This window comes from Polypterus senegalus, chromosome 1, assembly GCF_016835505.1.
Source record: "Polypterus senegalus isolate Bchr_013 chromosome 1, ASM1683550v1, whole genome shotgun sequence".
Lineage (NCBI taxonomy): Eukaryota > Metazoa > Chordata > Cladistia > Polypteriformes > Polypteridae > Polypterus > Polypterus senegalus.
In genome coordinates this window covers 327,843,293-327,858,695 of record NC_053154.1, presented here as the reverse complement: position 1 = coordinate 327,858,695, position 15,403 = coordinate 327,843,293, and the positions used below count along the sequence as shown (strand labels likewise).

Here is a 15,403-nt window from a genome sequence, read left to right as displayed (position 1 = left end):
CAAGGCCGATATATTAAGCTTTATGCTCTGGCAACCAGTGTACCACCAGAGAGACTGTTCAGTGCCAGAGGGCACATTGTCTCGCCTCACAGATTACAGATAAAACTGCACAAAATAAATATGTTGACATTTCTATGTTTTAATCAATAATAAAGAAAATTACATATAGGAGAATAGGCCAGAAGCACTTCATTTGTTTATGTGATGTAAATCGCTACTGCTCATTTCATTGTTTACATTTGTTATATTTTAGTTTTAACAGTTGCAGTTAAGGGTCAGGATTTATACTCCCCTGCTTACAGATCACAGAATATAGTTCGTTAATTCCTGCCTCTGCAATTTAAATAATATCAAGAACAAAAGGAAATTCCCTTGACAGACTTGTAAAACCTGATCATATGATTTTCAATATCGGCAACACAAAATGAAATGTAGTCTTAGTACTTGTTCACTATGTGCTGTTGATTAAAAAAAGCCAATGATTTGTGCTTCTGGGTAAAATGGCCCATTTGGTGAAATGTAAATCCATTTAAACTGTGCACCTATTCTTGGATCATATGATAAATAACTGATTAGCTCTACTGAGACAGGAGGCCATAATGGCTGTCAACAGCTTAATTTTTCAGTCAAAATGTCCACAAACGCGTCATTGTGTGAGCCTTGGCAAATCTTTTCACCTGCTTGTGCTTTAACAACCAAACATTTTGACTGTGAGCCTGTGATTTGTAACCAAGCCATCTAAATAATGTTACTATAAAATGAAATATTTATAAAACAACCAAGTCAATTCTTCAAAAATTCAATCAGGATGATTTTTTTTTTTTAAGATTAATGCACTGTTTAATTTAAAAATGCTGGGGTCCAAAGGAGGAATGCTAAAGTACAGTGGATAAAAAAAAGTCTACACACCCCTGCCAAAATTGCAGGTTTTGTGTGAAGAAAAATTTAAACCAAGATAAATCCTGTCAGAACTAAACAGTTTCTGATTTGTTTTCACCTTTGTATAGAATGCAAATTTGTAATAAAGCCGGAATACATTTTGACAGGATTTATCTTGGTTTCATTTTTGATTACACAAAATCTGTGAATTTGGCAGGGGTGTGTATACTTTTATATCCACTGTACCTGTACATCACTTAGAGGAGTATTGATAATTGTCCACTAACCAAATAAAAGGGAGACAGAGGCAATTGATAAAAATGCTAGTCAGAAGATGTTTAAATGTAGGGAAGGTAAAAGAAGTGTTATAATTAGTCAAACTACATCGGACTACAATGCCAATGAAAACAGATGTATTAGAAATGGTACTAGAATAAGTCTACTACAAATTTTTGCATCTGGGGTATGGCAGCCAGCAAACCAACCAAGTTCAATTCTTGTCAGCAAAAACATGGCATGATTACAGACAGCCAAGAGACAACAACAACAATTTATTGCTTGTATAGCCCAAAATCACACAAGGAATGCCTCAAAGGGCTTTAACAGCCCCTGTTTTTGACAGTCCCCCAGCCTTGACTCCCTAATACAAGAAAAAAACATGTATGGAAAAAAAAGGAAGAAGTATAAGACTATAAGATTCATGAATATTTTACTAGATGACAAAGCATAATCTATGGGAGGTTCCTAAAACCCCCATAAGTTGAGTGAAATTGGTATATTCTGGCTATTTCTATCTGCTGTGACTAAACATAATTCTTCAGTTAGTGACCAGTCTTGCCATGTGTAAGGTGTAGAAGGCATAAAGTTTAAAACATGCCTGGGCACATGCTCGTGCCAACTGGCATTTTGAGTGCGTGAAGCAATGTAAAACAGCCCTTATTTAAGCGCATAGCCGTACGTTTAAAGCATACAGAAGAAGAAACTAAGAATCTTTATAAAAGAAGAAGTAAAGAACTTTAAAGTACAGAAATAGCTAAAGTTTCTCAAGAAAAGCTAAGTTTAGAGAAGATACATTTTTCCTTTTATTCTACATGTGTAATTATTTTTTCTTTTTATTCTTGTGTGGATTATTTGCCTTTAACTATCAGTAAATATTTTTAAAACAAACTTTTGGACAGACAGATTTCTTTTGGCACGCGTTTTACCCGTGCTTGATCTTGCCTTATACTTTGGCTGCTACACCACTCACTGTCACATATTAGGATACAGATTTGTTTAAATACATGACATCTTGCCTGAAGAAGGAGCCTGAGTTGCCTCGAAAGCTTGCATATTGTAATCTTTTTAGTTAGCCAATAAAAGGTGTCATTTTGCTTGGCTTTTCTTTAAATACATTAAAAACAAATTGAGACGAATTCTGATAAATGAAAAACAACAACATCTGTCCATCAGCCAATTGTAGAACTACTACCAGATTGCAGAAAAGGAGTCAGACATAAGGAATGACCAACAGCAAAAGCATCATTCGGGCACGGAGCATTTCACTTTTTACTAATTCATCAAAACAGGAAGACCAGGATAACAGAAAAAGCTCGAAGGTCTATAGATCCACTTTTCTAAGGATATAATGGTGCAGCATGCATTTTCATGTTTGGTTTCTTAATATAAAAAGAGAATGATCTGAATACTATAGAATATTTGAATATCGGTGTATACCAATTTAACATCTTTAGTGCCACAATGTTTTCATCTGTAAATATTTTGAGCAGAAGTTTAGACTAGAAATACAACAACATTGTATTAGCAATAATTATGAGAAAAACTGTAGTCATCACTGGCTAAATGCTAAATATCTTGTGCAAGCTTTTCTGGGAGCACAAGAGAAAACAACTCATTATTAGGTAGGGGCATCTAATAAATTCACAGAGTGACCACTTTATTTTCCTTTTTTTAGCGGTCATGTGAAATATTCAGGAATTGTAGGTTTATGCATATTGCATTTTACAATAAGAGACTAGGTGATACAAGCTTTAAACATAATTAATACTTTGCCATTTTGATATGCGCTTTTCAGACAAGCGTGCCCTAACTACAGAGTAAATAAACTGTGTGTGTAAAGCTTGCTTCAAATCTTATAAACACAAACCTCCTTCTTCCAACCCAGGTTGTAATTTACAGGCTTGCATATATAAGCAGTTTAAAAGTGTTAATTTAGTCTGGTTTTTCATGTCGAGCTAAAAGAGGAACAGCCACACCTTTGTAGAGGCTTCATGCACAAAACTCTCTCGGTTGTAATATCCGTTAGTGGTATAGAAAGAAACTGGTACTGGAATAGAAATGAGTTGAACTACCTATAGTATTTCAGAAAAACACTGAAATTCAAATTGCTATAGATAAATACATTTTTTTTCCCTGTATATTTGCTTTTTTTGTACACAGAAGAAATGACTTTGCCAAAAAGTAAGAATTTTTTTTTAATTTACACATTTGAAAGTTGCTATATAAATTAAATATACTGTTATTATTACTAAAATTAATATTAATATTAATAATAATAATACAGCCAGTCTGATTAGCCAAAGTGACTGGTGTGTCTTGCTCAAAGTGACACAATTAAGTCTGTACTGGGGACTGACGGGACAAGCTTCTGACCAACAAATTACTATTATGTCACACTTTTCAGTCAAAATCCCAAAGAATATATTTTCAATATTACTTTAGATAGTTTAGAAAAGAAAAAAAAAAAACCTTAAGCTTTTAGGCACAATTTTGAAAATACAGCTTGATTCCCAAAATTACACAGAATCTGAACCCTCATTAAAAGAAAGCTGTAATCAATCTGTTAATAAATTAACTTAATAAATAAATAAATAGTTAATAAATAAACTTTTGACATTTTTGGAAAACTAGTATCCTGTACCACTCTTCCTCAGGTGCAGTGACTTCACGGCTGTACAGTTTTGAACTTTTACTTTGAGACGCCCAAAGGAAAGCACTTTTGTACCCACATTCAAATTCATGGTTGGATGTCTAATGTCTGGTCCCTGCATGTCTTTGCAGTACTCATGGTATCTCTGTAGAGTAATTTATTTCCAAAGTACAAACCTGGTGAAACTTTGCAACTCTGAATAAAGCACATGGCTTTACAAAAAAGGATTAAGTCAATATTGTGCTGAATAAAAAGCAATCATGTCTGCCTTTGTCACTGGATTACTCTGTCAGCAAGAACAGACATCCAATAATATTTTGTATTATTTTAAAACAAAACATTTTTATAATGTTTCATTTTGAGGTGTTCCAAATATTGTACTGGTAACTTATAACATTTTGTTAGAGATCTATTCTTAAACAGATCAGTGGATAATGACTCCAACAAACTATTATCATTAATAGTGAAAATATGATTTTAGAGGAACATTTCTGTTCTGATCGATAGATAATAATTAAGGATGTAGTGACCAAAGCAGTGTAAGGGGCAATAATGGATGCTTTTTCATGGTAATAACAGTATAATCAGAAATGAAGGAGAATATACTCGCACAAAAAGCTGGTATGTAAACCACTGCCCTCAGAATGCAAGACTACTGTGAATATGGCAAGTGTGCATTTATATTTCTTTACTTGGTAAAAGATGTGCTGGATGCTCATACAGCAATTGTGATCTTAGCTCTTCAGAGATGGGGTGTTTTAAACAATGAAGTAACACTCTTCTATACTTAGCTTATGAATAAAATGTAGATTAGGACACAGACTTACTGTTAGTAGCAAAGGTGGAATGTGGACCACACTCAGCTTTACAAATAAGCCCCTCTGGCACTCTCCATGAGTGCAGCTAAGGGAAATGATTCATGTGGATGAAATAAGCTATGTGGTGAGGACAGAGGTGAAGTGACCAATGATGAAGCTCGAAGTTGGAAGAACTGACCGGTAACATAGCAGGAACAGGCCCAACACTGAGGACCATGAAGAGTTGACTAGAGAAATTGGGGGTGCGATCAGAAGTCAAACAGAAACATTACAACACACTGATAGCTTTAGAAGGACTTTTAAAAAAAGAAGTAGCCCATCTTAACCTGAAGAGACTAAACATTAAACTAGGGATCTTGATAAATCTATGTGTTTGTTAAAGAAACACTAAGCAACTACAAGAAAAGTCCAGTAAAGCAAGAGGTGTTATTTGTGTCAACTGTGTCCTATTAGTGTACTGTACAACAGACATACCCAGGACATAACCCTAAGGGTCAATTTTAAGTATGTAATTTACACTATGGTTAGTTCCAATCTTCTTTATCCTAACAAGCTAACGCTTTGTAAAACCTCTACAGTGCATATTATAAAACCCCAGAAATTAAAAAAGTAAAAGCATATTTTCAGAGCAAGCACCTCCAGTGAAGTGCAAATGAACCACTTTAAAAAGCACAGGACCTGGTCTCTTTGGCATGTAGCCCTTGACCTGGCAATATACCAGTATACTCCTGGGAATGCCTTTAGGTGTAAAAGATTATGCCGTTCAGTAAAAACAAGCCAATAACTGTAGAATGTAGCTGGTAACATTTAGCCTCAATATACAAACTGTTTATTTTGAAGTAGGTGCTTTAATAAATATATTTTCCTTCTTCATCTCAAAAATGATATAAAAGAAACAATCTAATTAAACTGCACTCTTCTTTAACATTATTTTCCAATTGTAAAACTACACGGAATGAAAACAAGTGGCCACTGCAGCTCTCTAAGACCAGTCTATCCATCCATTGTCATAAGCACAGGACAAATTACAGCTCCTGAAGAGCATATAAAAGTTCATAAAGTTATTAGATTAGAACGATTTAATAAAATGCTGCCAACCAGAGCTATCCTTGGATAATACCACACACGAAATAAGGCAAAAATACCTACTAGACATTACTGATAATGTATTACATAATATACCCAAATATTCTCAAATCTGCTTGAGGATATACTGAGGGGCCAGACCCTAACCCAATAGGTCTGGATACAAGGCTGGAAATAACATTATATCATACAATCTTTCTAAAACATTAAAATATACTAGTTTTTCTCAATCGTGAATAAAAATGATAACACGTAATTGGTGGGTCTAAACTGGCCAGCTTATACAGAACTCCTTCCAGAGCTGGTTTCTACTGAAAAAGATACACCGTCCTCTAGGAGAACAAAAAAAACACAAAGCATTACCATCTACTCTAGCAAAGTGGTTCTCAAGTTAGATAAATGGCACTTTCTTTGTCCTAGACTAGAAATTTAGCTCAATAAATAAATAAACAGTATAACACACAACACCACCCCCTGCCCCCAAATACACATCAGAATAACTAAAGAGGAAAATTTCTTACTTAGTCAAAGATAAAAAGAGCAATCAGTCACAGTATTCATATTGGCACTCAGTTTGGTTTTCATTCCTTTTGTTGCTACACCATCAGTAGACTAAGAATGCATCCCATAACTGAGCCTGCCTTTTTAATTGTTGATTAGCTTGTTGATTCCGTTGGATTCTCTTGAAGTGATTCTACCAGCCCAGCACACTGTGGCAGAGAAAACGCACTGGCCATCAGAGTTGTAGAACACGTAAAGGATGTCACTACCTACATTAAAGGAACATAACCCTCTACGAAAAAAAGAGTGTGCTCTGCCCTCTTTTGTAGTTCCTCTGTATAATGAGACCAGTCTAGCCTCTTCTTGATGTTCTAAATTTAGACCCCCCCAACCCCCCCAGGTACCTGTAGCAGTGCATCACCTCTACATCCAATGCCTGAATAGCGACTGGGTGAAGAGGATCTTTGGTACAGTGAAAGTCAAAAACCAGGTCCTTGGTTTTGCTGATGTTAAGCTACAGACAATCCTGAGGGCCCAAAGAGGTTTGAAGCTTTTATCCCAACAACTTCCAATTTCAATTGGCTTTCTGCTTTAGTAATGTATTATTTTCCAGTTTCTATGTTTTGATATCAATCTAGAAAGACTGGGTTAGCTCATTGTTACTAGAACACAGCAAAAATGTATGTATGATACATGGTGATTACATTATCTACATGTGGAAACATGTTGTGTGCAGCACAGTTATCAATCAGAAGCTGAATCATCCTTTTCTTCTTCTTCATATTGTGTGGTTTCTGAACACTTTTGGGATCCTGGGATCCTGGGATCCCCCCCCACCCCCACCAAATGGGAATTACACGCTGAAGTGCGTCCTGAAGCGCGATTGCAGCATCTGTGGAAGATTGTTTGTCCGTTGCTGGAGCAGGGCCATAGCAGTGAAGTGAAGCGCCACAGAAGCTAATCATAAAAAAAATCAGCGTTGTGCTATAGGTCCCTGTCTTGCACCTCAAAACACATGGTTTAGTCTCAGTACTTTAACAAAATCAGCTTTATTCAGCTTGAAATAGGAACGGCACAGTTATTTATTGTAGCATGATGTGCCACTCTGCTATACACAGACACAGCAGTCAGGCAGGGTCATGGCCAGGTCAGTGACTAAGTAATCCTGTTATCTGCATTTACAATGTCCGTGCTCCTAACCTTGCATCACCCATTGAGTTCTTTTCTGTTTACTTTGGCAGAGAGACGCAGCATAGCTGTGAGAGTCTGCTGTTGCCCTGTACAGACTCGGAGCTCGCACTTCGGCTTGCTGTCTAGTTGGGGTTCCCAAGAGAATTTACAAACCTCACATTTTCTTGAATGATTGCCGCATTAATCGGAATTTTTCTTGAACGAGCATCTCTGAACCACATAAAAACTGCTTTTTTGACAACTTCAAATGCAGCAGTTTACATATGTTTGCAACCCGAGATTTTTCTTCTTTTTTTGCTCGATCTTTGACAGTGACAGTTGACAGTGTCGATGGTGAAATTCTGAATTCATTGGCAACGTCTTTTTTCTTTTTGCCGCAATCGAGAGATGCAAAAAATGTAAGTTTTTTTTTCTCTCTCTAATATGAACTGTTATCGTTTTTTCATATCTGCCGTTTCTATAGGAGGGTGACAATGAGTAAAATTCCAATGGATGTTTTTCAAATGTTGACAAACAATAAGCAAAAGGTATCACTGAAAACAAACAAGGCAAAATAAAAAAAACTACAAGGAAAGTTCGAAGAAAGAAAAAAAAATTTGTGTTTCTGTTTGGGGATCGTTGTGCACAACTGAGCTGCGGCCATAGAACTAACCGCTCTGTGGATAATTCATTTAGGCATTTCAAGGTCTTTTGTGCACTTCATTGTAATGAAAATATCTGCTGAACGTACTTCGTAGTAACGAGATTTCTATAGACTCGTGTCATATGGGGAGGCTGTCAAGACCATAAAAATACTTTGTTGTAAAGATATTCATTGTAACAGAATTGTACCTGTATATTATATATGTGTATATACACATACATACATACTGTACATACATTGTAGTAGACGACCAGGAACCTTGCCTCACTGGGACGCCTGGAGCAGGGAAATGCTGGGAGAGGGGCAATATCTCCCCTGGGTGCAAGAGGGCAGCCCCCCTGTTTCCATCAGGATGGTTCCAGAGCCTTGGAGTGGTGAGGCTAGGGATCTGCACTGGCAATCAGAAGGTTGCCGGTTTGAATCCCGTAAAATGCCAAAAGGGACTCTGCTTTGTTGGACCCTTGAGCAAGGCCCTTAACCTGCAATTGCTGAGTGCTTTGAGTAGTGAGAAAAGCATTATATAAATGCAAAGAATTATTATTATTATTGGAGGACAGCACTTCCGCCACACTAGGAAGTGCTGCCCCTCCAGGAACTATGTACGCCCGGAGTGCTTCCGGGTGCAAGGGCAGCACTTCCGCCACACCAGGAAGCATTGCTGGAAAACCATCATAGAGCACCTGGAACACATCCGGGGCATTATAAAAGGGGCAGCCTCACTCTATTTGGGGAGTTGGAGTCGGGAGGAGGAAGATGGAGCTTGCGAGAGAGGAGTGGAGGCGGCCTAAGAGAGGAAGGGACTGAGTAGTCGTGTGTGAGTTGGTGGAACCGGATTGTGTAAATAGTGTAAATAAACTGTGTGTTGTGGACATCTGGAGTCGTGTCTGTCTGTGGCCGGGCAATCTTTTACAACATATAATTTATATATATATTGTAACAGATCTCCGGGGATCTTGCCCAGTCAGGACACCCTACTGAAGAGAGGACCAGGGGAGAGGACATGTCAACAGCAGTACCTCCCCTGGGACTCGAGAGGTTGGCCCTCCTGGTTTACATTAGGGCACCTGGACAGCTCCAGAGCCTGTGTCTGCAGCATTTCCACCACACCCGGAAGTGCTGCCAGAAGATGATCGGGGAGCACCTGGAGCCCTTCCATGTGCAGTATAAAAGAGGCCGCTTCACTCCATTCAAGGAGCCAGAGTCAGGAGGTAGAGGATAGAGCTTGCAAAACAGGAGTGGAGGCAGCAGTGAAGAAAGAGAAAAGGAAAATAAAGGACTGAGCATTGTGGGTTTGTGCACTGTATGGTACTGTAGAAGGCAGACAAACAATAAATGTGTGTGTTTTGGACTTGGGTGTCCTGTGTCTGTCTGTGATCCGAGGCTGAATCTTCCGCAATATATGTATTGTCGGAGGTGGCGACCCCGCCGGGACGCCCAGGAGGACCAGAGGAAGGCTTATGCCTTCCCCAGACCATGTGGGGGCGACCGCCCTGTTTCCTTTGGGGGTCACGGGTACACAGCTTTGAAGCTCTACCCTGAAGAGGCCCATGGTCACCGCCAGGGGGCGCCCCTGTGCCTTTGGAGCCCTGGACCTCAGCACTTCCGCCACACCTGGAAGTGCTCGGGGGAAGAGGATCAGGGACACCCGGAGTGCTTCCGCCACACAGGGGCGTGTCGGCGGAAGGTCACTGGAGGACACCTGGAGAACATCCGGGTGCATATATAGAGGGGCTGCCTCCCTTCATATGATGGCTGGAGGTGGCCTGAAGAGAGAGAGGCACTGTGTTGTGGCCAGGACTTTGGGGGTGTGTTGCACCTTTGTAAATATAAACGTGTTGTGGGTGACATTAATGTGTCTGCCTGTCCGCAGTGTCTATATATATATATATATATATATATATATATATTTTTTTCTTGGTTAGAGAATTGGTGAAAACTACTGTTTGCCTTGTTTCAGATAGGTACCATCCATCCATCCATTTTCCAACCCGTTGAATCCGAACACAGAGTCACGGGGGTCTGCTGGAGCCAATCCCAGCCAACACAGGGCGCAAGGCAGGAACCAATCCCAGGCAGGGTGCCAACCCACCGCAGTCAGATAGGTACATTACAGAAAAAACTAAACAATATCGGAATCATTGTCTGAATTGGCCAATCAAGTAACACGTAATCCAGTGATCGGTACTGGCCTTAAAAAACCTGATCGGAGCATCCCTAATACAATTATATCTAAATTTCTTTTAAACGTAAACCTCAAACTATTGTGCTTTTCAGAATGCAGAAAAAGTAAAAAAAAAAAAAAAACGGGTTAAGTAAAAGATACGATCACTTAGAAATAAAATGACTCATGGATTATGAAATTTCTTAGAGCAAAAACCTGACAGCCATGGTGGGTCCTCAGGACAGAATTTAAACACAACTGCTCTAGTTCTGCTGCTTTCCCTTTCCCTCAACTGGTTAAGTTATATGCTTGCCCAAAGTTCAAAGCCTGTCAAGAGGGCCAGATGGTTGGTTACCAAGAAGCATTGGCCTCTGGTTTATACATGTGGGTATCTGTGGTCAGTAGTACACAGGCATCCTGTCATGATTTAGTCCCTGATACACTCAAAGAAGTAAATCTTTGAAGGTGATTAATTTTATCATGTCAAGTAAATCTACCAACTCAAACATAAGTTGTGTTTACAAAATACAATTATTTTATATGAAAATGATAAAATTAGTTAGTTAATCTACATGTATTTGACTCAGCAATGCCAAAAATGACAACTCGCTCAGGTTACTTAAAGCTGGGCAGGTACATTGGTAATAAACATTCAGATATTTTTTTATTCAGACCCACCATTTAAACTCTTATCAACACAAGTAATAAAGAACATGCAGCACATTTTATTTATGACTGTATAATCTATATATTTACTATATAATAAAATGTGTGTGTCTGATCCTTCTGAGAAATCTGATATGTCAGTTTGGCTTTGGTCGCTAAGTGGTAGGGATAATGACAAGAAACATTAGGGATGCAAAGTTCAATTCCTCACTTTTTTGTATAAAAAAAAAAAAAAGAGCATTTCAATCGACAATAACAATGGGTGGCCAAACAGCAATGAGGTGCAAGCTTTGTTGCCCTTCAAAGACAGGAAGCAATTGTAAAAACACAGACGGCATTTTCCCAGCTTGTAATGGGGAGGCCATTTACCATGGATGGTAGTCCAAAAGTGTACAGGAAGAAAGCAAGACACCTTGAAATAACAGAGTCTGAGAAGCACGCTTTGCAGGAACAAACTGTGAGAGGAAGCACCAAGCAAGAGAAGTTGAGACACATGAAGATACCAAGGAAAGGCATAGGAGGAACACGGAGGGTACAGACATGAAAGAGATACCAAAAATCAAACATTTTTAAATTTATTCAAGAAATGTACAAGTGTGTTTCTTTGTGCCGGTCCCAAGCCCGAATAAATGGGGAGGGTTACGTCAGTATGGGCATCCGGTGTAAAATTTTGGCAAATCAATATGCGGACAACAATACAAATTTCCATACCGGATCGGTCGAGCCCCGGGTTAACAACGACCGCCACCAGTACTGTTAGCCAACGGGGTGCTGGTGGAAATCGGGTGACTGTTGGCCAGAGAAGGAGAAGAAGAGAGGGGAGACGTGTCTGGAGGCAGGAGGAGAGGAGGAAAGTAAAGAGAGTGGAACTGAGGTTAGGAACTTTGAATTTTGGCAGTATGACTGGTAAGGGGAGAGAGTGAACAGATATGATGGAGAAAAGGAAGGTTGATATATTGTGCTTGCAGAGACTAAATGGAAGGGGAGAAAGGCCAGGTGGATTCAAATTGTTCTATCATGGTATGGTTGGGAGGAGAAATGGGGTAAGAGTTATTAAGAAGGAACAGTATTTCAAGAGTGAAAAGGTGAGAGGTGAAAAGAGTGTCAGACAGAGTAATGATTATGAAGCTTGAAACTGGAGGTGTGATGATGAATGTTGTTGGTGCATATGGCCCACAAGTTGGGTGTGCAATTGGACAGAAAGAAGATTTTTGGAGTGAGTTGGATGAAGTGGTGAACAGTGTACCCAAGAGACAGAAAGTGGTGATTGGAGCGGATTTCAATGGGCATGTTGGTGAAGGGAACAGAGGAGATGAGGAGTAGGTATGGTGTCAATGAGAGGAATGAAGAAGGTCAGAGGATAGTGGATTTTGACAAAAGGATGGACATGGCTGTGGTGAATACGTATTTTAAGAAGAGGGAGGAACATAGGGTTACATACAAGAGTGGAGGAAGATGCACACAAGTAGATTACATCCTATGCAGAAGAGTTGATCTGAAGGAGATTGAAGACTGCAAAGTAGTGACAGGGGAAAGTGTAGTTAAGCAGCATAGGATGGTGGTCAGTAGGATGACACTGGAGATCAAGAAGAGGGAGAGAGTGAGGGCATAGCCAAGGATCAAATGGTGGAAGTTGAAAAATGAAGACTGCAAGGTTGACTTTAGGGAGGAGGTGAGACAAGTACTGGGTGGCAGTGAAGAGTTACCAGACAGCTGGGAAACTACAGCAGATGTAATAAGAATGACAGCAAGAAGGGTGCTTGGCGTGACATCTGGAAAGAGGACGATGGTCTTAAATTTTTTTTAAACAGATTTTGGAGTGTAATCCCAGAATTAATGAAAGAAAAAATGTGTTTGTGATGTTAGGGTGGGCAACAAATTTGCCAGGGAGTATATAAAAAAAGATTATAAATCAGCATCGACAAGGCATTTGGGGAAAAAAGCAATTTGCTAGAAGTCTTTAACTTTTGTTTCACTTGTACAAAGTGCTGGGGATTTCTTGGAATACAATGCAATAATTGGGGTGTTTCTATATGCAAAACGTTATAGTTATATGCTACATATTTTTTAAGTTAAACCAACTTAACTATGTACTGTGAAAATTGACATACTGTATAATTTTTTGTGCATAAAAATTTAATTTTGAGTATGATTACCTTAAAATAAGTGAATGATGACATCACCCCTGAAATGAATTATGCCTCTGTTTAAAAGAAATTATTCTAAAGGCTTTGTTTCATGGTCAGTTAATTGTGTTAATGGGACATCTATGAGAATGGTGTTAAGATATCTAGAAACTGCTTTGTGATAAGAGCAAACATGATCATTTCAAGTTAAACCAAGTTAAAATAGATGCATACGTTAAACATCGTCATGACCTACTAGAGTCTGAGAGTGTATCCCAGACAGGTTGGTGTACGCTGTCTGATTTGATTCCAGCTTGCGCCCATACAGTAGTAGCGGGTAAGGGCCTTGTACCAGTTGGAATCCTAAACCGAATAAAAGTGATTTCAGAAAATCGTGCAAATGAGGTAGGCAGCAGGTGAATCCGCCCAGAATACGACAGCCCACCCAGCCCTGATCAACTGATATGGCGTAAGTAGGCCTGACAGTCTTGTTATTCCCGGGAAAGCAGAAGATGATGTAAGAGCGACCACTAAACTCCCGTCAGTTTGCGCCTGTCTCTTAACTATAGCCGCACAGCATTTCATGATGGACCCACCTTTAAACGCACAAGGCCACCCCTCGGTTACTCACCCTGTTCGCCCCAGTCCTCTGAAAGCGACGCCGTCCTGTGCTCGGCCGTTTTGGGCAGTACATGGATACCTCCCGACAACGTTTCGGAGGCTTTCCTGGCCAGAGCAAAGATTGGCGCCTGCCACCTTCCTTCGGCCGCCTTCCCGCTGCCCACTGCTTTCTCGCTCGCCTTTTCCTCTTGCAAGCGGAGGACGCCGAACACTTGGTCTTTTTCCTTGCTACTTTCTGCTTCTGTCAAGGTAAGCTCCTGTTCCGCCGGGGACGCCATTATTCCCGCACCATTTGAGGAACACGCTGGCGTTGATGGTAAAGAAGGACTTGCACAGGCGGCCCCTACCGATGCCAGGCTGTGGGGGAGCCGTCTATCTGCGCCTGTTGTGGCTTTCTACATGTTTCTCCACCCGCGTCCGCTTCTGCACGCGCGCCGGTGGCTGCCGCTCCTCCTGTTTACGGTTCTGCAGCTGGAAGTCTGTGACAGCTCACTCGGGGGGAGGCGGGGCCGCGGACACAAAGCAATACGTAATGGGCGCGTGGACAGGCGCCTCGGGAGCAAACACGAGCGCGCGCAACGATGTCTACTGCCCGCAGAAACAAATTCATGACGTGACGTCACCCAGGCAGCGGTTGGAATTCAGATTTTGTACAATTACAAGATAAGCGAGTACAGTTTTTCGCTTTGGTATCTGTTCCGAAATGAAAACCAACATAAATAAATGCAATGTCAATTCAAATAAAAACACTTTTTCGCCGTTTTCCTCATTTTACTATTCTAAACCACTGGAGTCGGCCTTCAGGAAAGAATTAAAGGTGGGTAACAATCTCTCAATGTTTGTTTGCGCAGATTATGATTTTTTTTTTGCTTTTTTATAGTAGGCAGGTTGAAGACTAGCTTGCGATCGTTAAGTGACGATATAGGCCAGCAATACATAACATGATTTAAGATCGCGTTTTGAGTAAGCGCCGTTACAGGAGGCAAATCCTCCAATATTTACTTACTCTCAAAAATATACTTAACTTTTCCGATTCGTTCCGTCTGTTGAGGAAAAAATATATGATACATAATACACCTACAGACACTTTTGCTATTCATGCAAAGATTCAGTCAACCGTCCAGGGAAAATTTCGTACATGCTGACTTGGGCTGTTCCTTAATATTATAAGCCAAGCCCTGCCCTGCCCTGGCTAGGGAGAAAAATCAAACTATTTTTCGAATAATAAATGTTTATAGCAAGTAAATTTCTGGTAGTGTATACATAGTACTATGAAAATGCAGCTTACTTACGTAATATTCCCAGCACTGTTCAATCCAATCGAAGGTTGCGCAGAGCCTACACGGGCACCAGCCCTAGTCTGCTGCCAGTCCGTCCAAGGCCCACTGACACATAAAGCCACAGGCCAACTGGGAGTGACAGATTACCATTACAAGCACATATTTAATGAGGTGCGGAGTGAATGCGCGGATTCTATGCCAGCTGGAAATGGGATTTGAATATACAGCAGGACAAAGGTTCTGTGAGGCTCATCACTGCCGCAAAGTTCTAGGTCTAAAGTTTGCCTGATCCGTTTTATTAAAAAAAATAAAATAAATGTTATTAGTAACATAATGTTATACCTTTTCTCTTCACTTTGTACACCTCTATCAATAAATACTGTATAATAGCAGGTGAGGTCACTTGCAGAAATTCTCAGATGATTCTGCACTTTTGGGGTGTGTTGATAGAGGGGATGAGACAGGAGAGGAGTCGAGTGGAGAACTGTGTTTCTGGCTGCAA

At 40.1% G+C, this 15,403-nt stretch overlaps 1 protein-coding gene across 3 annotated transcripts in view; it reads right to left on the bottom strand.

Moving 5' to 3' along the window:
- rufy2 (RUN and FYVE domain containing 2) overlaps positions 1–15,018 on the bottom strand; it is a 90,027-nt gene extending 75,009 nt beyond the window's left edge. The window contains exon 1 of one of the 3 annotated variants that reach the window (XM_039737700.1): positions 14,914–15,018. Coding sequence is in view for 2 of the 3 variants with exons in the window: in XM_039737708.1 (XP_039593642.1) it covers positions 13,632–13,899 (268 nt within the window). In the remaining variant the exon portion in view is untranslated. Of the gene's footprint in view, positions 1–13,631; positions 14,254–14,913 lie in introns of those variants that run through there. The other 2 variants (XM_039737708.1, XM_039737691.1) reach the window with 2 other exon arrangements.
- Positions 15,019–15,403: the final 385 nt, after the last annotated feature.